General features: G+C 31.2%; 1 protein-coding gene across 2 annotated transcripts; it reads left to right on the top strand.

Annotated features, from left to right (window-relative positions):
- Positions 1-1980: 1980 nt before the first annotated feature.
- On the top strand, positions 1981-6055 carry LOC132737087 (transcription intermediary factor 1-beta-like). 2 transcript variants are annotated; one of them, XM_060724325.1, is made up of 2 exons: positions 1981-2437; positions 3999-6055. In XM_060724325.1, the coding sequence occupies exon 2, from the start codon at positions 4381-4383 to the stop codon at positions 5332-5334; it is 954 nt and encodes a 317-aa protein (XP_060580308.1). In that variant the 5' UTR covers positions 1981-2437; positions 3999-4380; the 3' UTR covers positions 5335-6055. The 2 variants fall into 2 exon arrangements, with proteins under 2 accessions (XP_060580308.1, XP_060580309.1); XM_060724326.1 differs by having other exon boundaries at positions 1984-2437; positions 3999-6004.
- The last annotated feature ends 6045 nt before the right edge of the window (positions 6056-12100 follow it).

Genomic DNA, 12100 nt, shown 5'->3' with positions numbered 1-12100 from the left:
TGTCCCTAGACTGTAATGTCGTCTATGTGTTTTTGTGTCGTTTCTCGATTCAAAACTTTTAAATAGTTAACATAACTGACGTCATCTTCGTTATTCCTGTTATTCAATAAAAGCAGTCGAAAGTTGCTGGGTTTTGAGTTATTGATGCATTTCATGAATTCCCTTTTTATTTCATAAAGCCATTACCATAAAGTATCGATTTCTTAATAATACAGACAGACTTGTTGTATTACGGCAACTTTGTTCTACGTTACGCGTAGTAAATACATGCAATTGAAAATAGAAATATGATGAATAATTATGTCTTATGAATCGGACAATTGTCGTCGTTCTATATATGTTTTTATTAAATTGGTCCAGGAAAAAAGGTTAATAAGATCGGCAGAGGCTCATGGGCACATTGACACGCTTATTTACATGTTCCTAACAAATTGCATATTAGTATTTCTTCATACTTTTAACCTTTGGCAAGTCGTATAATAGCATGATTTTCAATGACTCACAAGTAAAAAAAATCTTGATTTGTTTGCATATTCTTTATTGGTGGAAGTGTCGTCATAAGAAGTCTATATATAGTAAACTAATGTACAAATCAGTGAAAATTCAATAATGTAACCTCCAAGGCTAAGGTCATGAAAGAGCTAATGTCAATTTGAGTTTGATCAACATGCTGGTCCTGTCCTAAAGAATGTTCTGTTATAATATAAAGTCAATCCATTCAATGATAACAAAGTGACAGCCAGTTACAGCAACAAAAAATGAAAAATTTAATAATTTGAACTTCGAAGCCAAGGTCATTTATGAATGAAGTCAAGGTATGTCTAGTTAACTTTAAGGACTATCCTTGAAGATTATTATGTTCAGGTTTGAAGGCAATCTTTCAAAAATAACAAAGTTATAGTCAATAATAGCAAGAAATAAGCAAAATTTGGACATTTGACCTTGAATGTCAAGGTCATTCGTAGATGAAGGTCAAGGTTAGTCTAATCTACTGAAAGATCTTGTCCCAATGGTTGTAATGGTTAAGTATGAAGACAATACACCAAGAACTTAAAAACTTATGTAAGGAACAAGTTTGCGGACGGCAACAGCAACGCCGCCAGGACTATAACATTACCTCTACTTTTTTCAAAAAAAAATCGAGCTAAAAATCAAAATATACTTATTAGTGATCATGTTTTTTTACCACTATTCATTTAGAACTTTTGAATAAGTAGCTGAATATAAAAACAATTAGCTTGCACATGAATCGATGTAGAACTTACTTCAACGTTACAGGTATAAAAAGATAGACGAAATTGAGAAAAGTGTTTGATAAGATGCCTTGCTGCAAGCTCATATCTATCGTACAACCATTATATAAACGTGCATATGATGAGAATACAGAATTCATTAATCTTATTCTGGATAAAGTATATGTACTAACATTTTGGTCAATGCATTTATGATAATATTATGACAAAATTTGCTTATGCTGTACCCTTCTCGATCAAAATATTCATGCTAGAATATAACACGATGACATCAGCTTATCCACACTAGAAATTTATGACAGGCTTGTCCATTTTCAAGACGTTCATGGTATTAAAGGACATTACATATAAGCATTGACCGATTGGCAAATGGAACATTGCAGACCATGATCACGGAGATGCAGCTTTGTCTTTGTGATCATTGTCTGCACTGGTCGCATAGGTAGAATCAGTAGTCGATTAGAGATAAGCTTTGTTAAACCCGGTCATCAGTTCCATTAACTGTGTTTCACCCACACAAAGCCTAATTACACACATGTTTTTTATTTGCAGAAAAAGCGCGGAATCAAAATCGGCATAAATACGAGATCGTTATATTTAAATAAAGGTTTAAAGAAAAATATTTGCACATTTAAATATGCATTTCTACTTCAAATAGGTTGAAAATGTGTAAACAAAATAATGACCATAAAGTACCTGATAACACTAATTGCGTACATTTACATTCTTCTTATGTGATATGGTTTATTTTTAGCGCAGTATCGATCGCATATTTTTCCTGTTAAAGATCGCGAAACCGAAACTGGACTATATTTTATAAAACGTAAATTTGTGTCAAGCACAATGGCGGCCATTTCGGGGAGTGAGATGGAAAGACAGTCAGATGAACCATTTCGTCTGTTATGTTCACCTTGTAAACGTAAAGAAAGAAATAAAGAAGCAGACAAATATTGCGCTGACTGCCATGATTATTACTGTTCGGATTGTGTGAAATGTCACGACGATATTCCTGCTATGTCTGGACATAAGATTCTAGATAAAGATCAAGTTAAAGATGGAACAAGCGGAACACTGCCTGTAACACCAACACAAAGATGCGAGAGACACGGGTTTAAACCTGTAGATATGTTTTGTCAAAGTCGTGATAACGTTGGTTGTTCTACATGTATGGCAGTGGATCACAGGTAAGATATATTTTAATCTATGTTATGTTGTACATAATCTTATACTGAATTATTTACCAAAATGATAAACGAAAATAAGTTAGTTCTCAATGTAAATATATAACAGTGAAACATTTTCAGGACTTGAATTCCTATCGTACATATCTAAAGGTCCATTATACCCACGACATGCTATCATTTTTTTTTGTCCAAAACTTTTTTTTATTTTTCTGTATCATGTTACAGTTTCCAAAATAATATTCATTTGCCATATAGATTAACTATCTTTTACATGTTTCGCACTTTTGGCATGAATATGTAAATTATAGCGAATTCGCTTTTTGTATGGAAGTCTTAATACTATTTTGTAAAAATTGTTCTGCCTTTACGACACATTATTACATGTTTAGCGCTTCAGCTGTTAAAGGCAAATTATGCTATAGGAATGCTTCTCACAAACGTTTTATTTTATTTTTGGTATCATGTTACAGTTTCTAACAAGTTGCTCATTTGCCACATATATGAATTAGCTAGCACTTCTTTTGCCGTGTTTGCAGTTGGTATAATTTAGTGACTTAGTATTTTGTAAAGTAGTCAATATACTACTTTGTTTACATTGTGTTACCTTTATGACGCATAACTGTACTTCTTCAGTTGTTAAACATATAAGATGCTCAAAATTCATAATCAAATCATAATTTAACACATCTTTGACTGTATCAATAATTAAAAAGATACGGATCTCTGAGGCATAATGTGGCTCAAAACATCTTATATGCTCCACATACATTAAACAAACAATAATTAAATACATAATAGACATTTCTAAAGAATTAAAAAATATGGATTTGTGAGGCATAATGTACTTTTTAAACGGCTTAGTTATAGACGGATTCAAGCTAGTACAATTATGACTTAATCATTTAATAAACATGGGAAAGATAAAATTACATATCCATATATGTTGAAAGTTAAAAGCTTGTAGACATGTATAATTCAAACAATGGTGTAGCAAGCTGTATCAATTGTAAAGGCGAAATGATATAGAAAGGCATGTTAATTGTTTTGTGTCAGATTTAAAGATCCTGTAACACAATTCTTTTATGGTTTTATAAAATTAACGAAGTTATACAAGTTATCTTTTTTATTAAAACTATATTTGCTTCATATAATGATGGTCATACATATATAATATGATATTCTTTTACGAAGTTAATGAAGTTTTTTATTTTTAATACAGCTATATTTGCTTCATGTTATGAAGGTCATACATAGTATGATTGTATTTACTTTTGAGAAAAATACTTATGTCTTTATAAATTTCGTATGATTGTAAAAAAAGTAGTTTTCTTGGTGTACAAATACGATACATTTTTAAGAGCTCCAAGAAGTGTGCCTTTAAATATCATTTTTTACGAAGCACACTTTCAACTATATAGACGATGCAAATCCATTTTACGTACTAATATAATTCAATAAGTTGCATCATTCCTATCTAGATAGAAATACATGCTAATGTTTAATGTAAAGTCAATTTATTGTCCTGGCAATATATACAGTAAATATTATTACCAATTTTCAGGTCATGTAACGATGTTTTCTATGTGCCTGAGTATGTCTTAGATCATGACCCTACAAGTCAATGTGACGATTTTCAACAGAAAATGCAAGCTGTTACCGGTGAAATTGAATTTCAGCTACAAATTCGACAACGGGAAATAAAACGTCTGTTCAAACGGAAAGAAGAAGAAGTTGAAAACATAAAACAGTTCCGGATTGACATCAACTAGAAACTTGACAATCTTGAAAAGAAAAGCATTGATAACATAGAAGATAAATACAAAGCATTAATCAAGAAGTTTGAAGAACAAATTACCATATTGACAACTTTCCAGACAGATGTTCAGACTTCAGCAGCAGATATTATATCCGCCTCATCAAATGTGTCGCAAAAATTTGTGGGGATGAAAGTAGCTTACTCGGTTACAGAAAGAGCAGATAATGGTTTAAAAGAGAAAGCAGTGGAATTCAAAAGATTTGATGTTGTCTTTGAACAACAACCGAAGTTGATGTCAATGATAGACCAAATGGACATATTGGGAGATATTGTGGAAAAAACTGCTATATATAGGCTAGGGGAAAAGAGGGAGATTAGTATTAAACATGATTCAGACTCTTACTCCTGTTATGATATACGCAGTATATGTAAGCTTAAGGATGGCTGTGTGATTATCGCTGATGACAATAATCAAAGCTTAAAACGTCTTGACATGACCTCATTCAAAATATTAGTTGTCTGCCAACTCCCGAGATGCCCGTGGCAAATTTGTAAAATTGACAATGAGATAGCGGTATCCTCTCATGGGATGAACATCGACATTGTAACTACTAAAGGTCCTCTTAAAGTAGCACGGGAAATAAAAACTGATCATCGCTGTTTAGGCTTAATGTACAGAAATGGTAAAATTTATGTAACTGATTCATTCAAGACTATTTTTGTCTACAACAAGACAGGGAAAATACTGAGTCAATTTTCCAAAGATCAGTCAGGTAATAACTTGTTTGGCAGTGTCTTCAGTCTTACAGTCAGTCAAGATGGAGAGAGGATTTATGTTGCTGACATTACATATGGTCTTGTAGTACTTAGTAAGGAAGGAAAATTACATGGAAAATATAATACTTTCAACCTCAAATATGCGACGGCGATTTGTGAAACAGACAGTAGAGATATACTTGTTTGTGGTGATACAAGTAACAATAATGTACAATTTTCTCCAAATGGTGAGGTGATAGGAGAAATACTTACATCAGATGGTCAAGCAGGAGGTTGTCGGGCGGTTTGCTATGATCGCAATCACACGAGACTGATAGTTGGACGATATAGACGGGATTATATAGAAATTTACGACATGAAGTGAACAATAAAGAACAAATGATATTTAAACTTTCATGGCAGTTAATCAATAACTGACTTATTGATCAAATTTCAAGACATCTGTAATGATATTCTCTTAAGATAATCTTAAGGAAAAATTTTACTCAAAATGAATATGAACATGTATTTATTTATACATTTCATCCTGGAATTGATATTTAATAACAAATGTCAGTGTAAAAGATAACTTTTCATGAATTTTATAAAGCTAATACTTAAATTATTAAGATGTGGTAAAATTGTATTTCCAGTTGACTGTCCTTAATTTATTTGACCAAAAGAACAAAAAAAATGAATGTCTAAAATTGAAAATGTTACTTCATACACTTTTGGTGTCATATAAAGGCCACATTAAAAGTAATCAATTAAAGTTCAATAATCTTTTATTTTCTTTCATCAATTCATTTGGTAAAGTAATTTCATAAGTATGATGAAGACAGCTTGAATCCCCCATCATATTATGTGCCGTCATTTTCGTTATACAAACATAGTGTAAGGGGGTGCTAAATGTTTGCGTTAATGAAAATGATTCTTTTGTGCCTTAAACAGTCTTTATTCTGGGTATGTTGTAAATACATTGTATTTGTGTAGCATCATTTTTGTATTTATTGAATAAAATATTATTTTACTTGCATAATATAATTTTATTCAACTCGTTCTAAAAGATCAGTATTGAACCTACAGGCCGGACAAGAAATTGCTAAAAGACGGACGAACGGAAGAAGGGCGACCAGGCGCATGACAATATACGCTAAAAAATATATCGAGAGTATACAAAGGGCAATATTCATCCGTGGTACAATTTTGAGCCATTGGTCATGATTATATAATTCTTAGAGATGCACACTTGGAAATAAAACGTGCCAAAAATCTATAGGCGTTATAGTTTTATAAAAGATTTTCCTATGTAAGCCTACATGTATGGTAATTAAACGACCCCTAGGTTGGGCCTATACGACCAAATAGGCATGCTTTATGTAAGTCATATACCAAAATGTGATGTAACATGCCAAATATCTAATCTTTAGGCGTTGTACTTTATGAGAAGTAGATCTTTAAAGGTTTCAATTTGAGCTCTGTAACATACTTATTTAACTATTAACATACATTTTGTAGAGGACTACCCCAGGGTCATTCCTGTGAAGTTTGGTTAAAATCTATCAAAAGTTTTCAAAAATTGTTTATAGAAATTATGGCTAATAACAGACATCACAAAAGCTCAACTCTGAAGATTCTTCTCAAGTAAGCTAAAACTGTTTATTATACATAATTTACTAAAATAATATATTATGCAACATTTAAAGTCAACTCAAGGTAACAAAGTTAGAAAAGTTAACATTTTCTTGATCATACAATGACCATTTTGTTTTATATGTAAATTTGATATAAGAAAACAAATAGTTTTTTAATTCACAACACAAGGAGCATGTCTGTTATAAACATCAACAGTATTGAGTGACTATTTTCATTACTACATGAAGTAAAAGATGAAACATATTCTATCATGTACTAAAACACTAATAGACTACTAGTAATATTAAGAAAATTGATACTGTGTAACACAATGATTTGACGTACATTGTAAGACTGCCTAATATGTTATTTAAAAAAAAAAAAAAAAAAAAAAAAAAAAAAACAGAAAAAATGAGCTATCAACAATATGACGCATGGTCACATTGTATGGATTTTCAGGTTGACCTGGCTATATACTGAGGGGTGAGGCTAATAATTTTATACTAAGAGCTAACTCAGAACTTTTCATCCTGTTACATCATTACATAGGGAGAGAGTGGGGAAGAGGAGGGGGGTTTGATTTATCTAGTTAATTAAAATGTAAGCCTAAACAACTTCATAATAGAAATATCAAGACTCTGTGATTATCATAACAAAGATTTAATCCTAACCAAAAGAGGGCAGTCATATGGATAAACGATATAGTGCACGTAAGAATAACATAACTCGACAGAAAAAGAAAACCACAGCATAAACTATGACGGATAGATGGAAGATAAAACCAAACAAAGTTTTGAAGCAGAAACCTAAGTGACCTTGACTTCTGAAGAGACCAGCTGACCTGAGACAATATGTGACATCTACAAAACATGACTGACCAACCTCTACACCAAAGTTAAAGAACGTATGACTATATGTTCCTAGTAATTGGCCAGATAAAATTTTGGTGGCCAGCCCCTTATAAAATCTAAAAGAAAAGTTAATCTGCTGGTAACGACCAACTTCAACACGGAATTTCAGGACCGTAATGAAAATGAAGGGCATAAAAAAGACTTTGAAAGTTTATTATTGTATACTGTTGACAACAAAATGATAATGATTTTGGAATAGATTATTTGATTGATATGTGAAGTTTTAATAATTCAATTAGTGACACAGAGAATAACTTTGTGAGCTTTATTTCCAGATTGAACGGAAACTTGTACGGTCACTATTTAAATTACTAAAATCACTGGTATGAAATTTTATATTTTGATTGTTGGCTGCGTAAGAGGAGCATGTCAGTATTCTATTGAGCAAGATTTTTTACAATCATTGCTTAAAATGGTTCTAAATATGGATTTGAGAATGTGGTAACAGTTCTCTGCATAATAGATTATTTTAATAAATTATGTATAATAAACTTATTGCGTCCAAAAGTCATGCTTATGAAATGAATGGAAAAAACTTGCATTCAGTTAAAACAATAAAATAACTAACTTCTGCATATTTCAATTCTTAAGAAAAATTTCTAAATAAGTTCTGAATGAACAGCAAAATGTACAAACCAAGTTCAGTCGGCACAAATGTGCCAGCTGATCTTAGTCTGAGTTCAACTGGGTGTATTCAGTATATAGTAAGCAAAATGTTAATACATTTGAAAATTTTAGATGATAGCAAAGATCCGGAAGAAGGTGTTAACTTAATAAAATTAAAATAGGATATTACCGTCTATTGTGCGAGTACATTCATACAACTATTAAAATTGCTTCTCCATATTTTACATGTACATAAAAAAATACATCTTCAGATTCTTTTTCCAAAATAATCTTTGCAGGGCAAAGGTTTTAATACAGAATGTAAGCATTGAAAATAGAACCAAACATACATGTACCATATAGATCTCTGTTTTAAATGACAACTGTATCCAGTCGTTTCAAAATAATTGTATAAAATGGACTTTTTTTAATTGTTACAATAACTTTTATAGTATTTTATGGTGTACTTCGAAAAAAAAATTAATTAAGAATTTCATCATTTGCTATTTACTGATTCCGCTAATGAAATATATTTTATCTAAGTAAATACTAAACATCACTCAGAATAGTAGAACAAACTAAAGCACAAGTTGAATATAAACAAGAACAACTGCTATTGGCACTTCTTGACATTATGGCATTACAAAAAAAAACTATTTGATACAAAATCGTATATATAGTTCTATAAAAACTCTTAAAGAAAACAGAAAATTCTATTATTGGCCTCAGTGACGTTGACCTCACTTATCAACATGCAAAACAAAACGATACTGGTATATGTCTATTCAAGGTATTTACCAAACAAAACCATGGATATAGAACTTGTTAGCAAATACAATGACGTGACGTCATTTGCGTTATACAAACTTAGTGTAAAGACGCGCTGTAGCGTAACACTATAAGTGAGTCAATGAAAAATGGATTATTTTGCACTTTAAACAGGTTATTTTGAGAATGTGATAAATAGAGTATTATGTTGGTGTAAGTTCATTACTGACTTTATTGAACTCGTTGAATAAATTATTTTTTTTCTCGCACCTTATTCAATTAATTCAGTTTTGATCCTTCACTCAATCAATATCTTCTATTTATTGAATTAATTGGATAAATAATTTGAGTCTCGCAAGAGGCTTACATATAATTATTTTATTTTCAACTCGTTTAATAAATTCAGTATTGAACCATCACTATTATATCCTATTCTTATAGGAATAGGCATAACATCCCTAACGCCCCTTAACACCGGCTTGAGCGCTAGAGGTACTCAGTTCTCAACACTTAATAGTGTTAGCATCAATGATCCCGAAGGACCTGAAAAATATAACAACACTGAAGTGAGTAACGAGGCAACTTTTTACAGCTGCAACACGGTACTTGACACCTGCTGTTGTGAAGTATAAAAATCTGGAAACAAAGTGATCCTTCGGAAACCTACATCAACGTCACAGGTATTATAGAATCTTGGACAAGATCGACGAAATTGAGATAAGAGTTTGATAAGATACCCGGCATGTTGTAAGTTCATCTCTCTCATACAACATTTAACCAGTTTTTGAGCGTGCATATGATGAGAATGCTGCACAAGTATTCAATAATTCAATTCATGATAAGGAATTTGTACGAAAATATGAAATATGAATTGATGATATTGATGTTTATTTGAAATTATTTCTGAAGCACGTGACTTTTAAGACGACAATTGCTTACTTTGTAGTCATTCTCTATTAATATATTCAATCAAAAACTACTACACAACGACATCAGCCTTACCAAACTATAAATTTTAGACAGACTTGTTCATTTTTCGATCAGATCAAAACCGTATAATTATAATGTTTGATATATATTTAAAGACAGCTTTTCAAATATGCATTGACCGAATTGCGAACATAAAAATTTAGACTATGGTCACTAAGGTGCCGGCCGATCTTGGTCGCATGGGTAGAATCAGTAACCGGTTGAAGGTTAAGAGTTAAGCTTTGTTAAACAAGTAAGCTAATAAGTACAATTAACATGTGTGTTGCCAACAATAAGCCTTATAACTCATATTTTTATTTGCAGAAAAATGGTGCTTAACAATTCTCTTCAACAAAATCGACATGAATCCAAAGTCGATAAATTAAATAAAGGTTTAAAGAAAAATATTTAAGCATTCAAACATGTATTTCTACTTCAAATAAGTTGAACCTGTACTCAAATTACCTAATAAAAACTACCTTTATATTAACTATTTGACCTAAATACCTAAACATTCAACTTATCTAATAAAATTTATTTTTAGCCCAGTATCGATCGTGATATATTTCCTGTTATATATCACGAAACCGAAAATGGACTTTATTTATAAAACGTAAATTTGTGTCAAGGAAAATGGCCGACATTTCGGGGAGTGAGCTGGAAAAACAGTCAGATGAACCACTTTATCTGTTATGTTCCCCTTGTAAACGTAAGGAAATAAATAAAGAAGCGGACAAATATTGCGCAGATTGCCATGATTATTACTGCTCGGATTGTGTAAAATTTCATGAGGATATTCCAGCCCTGTCTGGACATAAGATTCTAGATAAAGGTCAAGTCAAGAATGAAACTAGCGGAACGTTGCCTGAAGCACCAACCCAAAGGTGCGAGAGACACGGGTTTAAACCTGTTGACATGTATTGTAAAGTCATGATAACGTTGGTTGTACTACATGTGTGGCAGAAGATCACAGGTAAGACACATTCTAATCCATGTCATGCAGTGCGTTATCCGAAATTAAATGATAAATATAATGAGGTAAATGTAACTTAAACTTATTATAGTGATATTTGTTTAGTTTACTTAATTAATCTCAAATCAATTTCCTATTTAATGTACCTACAAATAGTTGCATTTCTGGTGAGATACCCCCGAGATGATATCATTAAATATGTGTTAACATTGTTTTCAAAAACCTAAAAATAAACCTTGTTTCAATTGCGTCCGTCAGATAAAGAATTTAATGCAGTTTGACATTAAAATTATCTTTCTATCTGGACAAGATTTTGAAAGGTTATTTCATAATACTTTAAAAACTTTAAAAAAAGTTAATGAAATAATGTATTCATTTTGCTTCATATGCCATGATGTGCGGATATCAATTAAACAAACATAGTTTGTGATCTTTATCAAACGCACGGTTTTAATTTAAATAATAATGAGGTTTCGCACCTAACAAGATTTTATTTTTATTAATAAAATGGTTATGAATGGCATAGTTTCCATGACTTAATATAAAATACGCCTACGACAAAACTGTTAACACCTTCAATCTGTACATAGAAACCGTTTCGAGTTTCACAATAAACTAATGTAAAATTATAATTAATTTGAATAAAAGCTAGACATGTTTTACGTGTAAATACATGTATATTGCAGTGCATTTTTTTCAAAATTTGAATTAGTACCGTAATATTTAAAATGGCCCGGCGATATACGGATTCAAGCATAAAATAATTATATTGTTAGATGAACATAAGAGACATAAAAAACATATCTGTTGAAAGCTTAAATGAGATGTATAATTTACACAATGAGATAGCTACTGTATCAAATGAAAATACAGAAAGGCATTTCTGAAATAATTGTTTGCTTAGGTCAGTTATGTAACATTTGAAGTTAGTACATAATTTTTTTTTCTTTCCTCAATATTTATAATGTTCTAAAATCGAAAACAAAAGAACACTTTTGGGACTTACAATAAATTACAAATATAGATATATGAGTTATTAGCTTGCGAAAATTATAATTTTCGTATCATATTTGGAAGGAAACAAAATGCTTGATGTACAGACACGATTCTTTGTCGATTAGCTCATAAAAGTGTGCCATAATCACATTTTACGTACACATGTAATTCAACAAGTTTCATTATTCCTATCTGGATTGAATGGAATGCCATTGTCTTAATGTGTAAAATAAATGTATTGCCCTTGCATTATTTACAGTTTTAATTATTCAATTTTCAGGTCATGTGACGAT

Source organism: Ruditapes philippinarum, unplaced genomic scaffold, assembly GCF_026571515.1.
Source record: "Ruditapes philippinarum isolate M1 unplaced genomic scaffold, ASM2657151v2 ctg4585_1_1_1_1, whole genome shotgun sequence".
In the NCBI taxonomy this organism is placed as follows: Eukaryota; Metazoa; Mollusca; class Bivalvia; order Venerida; family Veneridae; genus Ruditapes; species Ruditapes philippinarum.
This window is presented reverse-complemented; position numbering and strand designations above follow the sequence as displayed.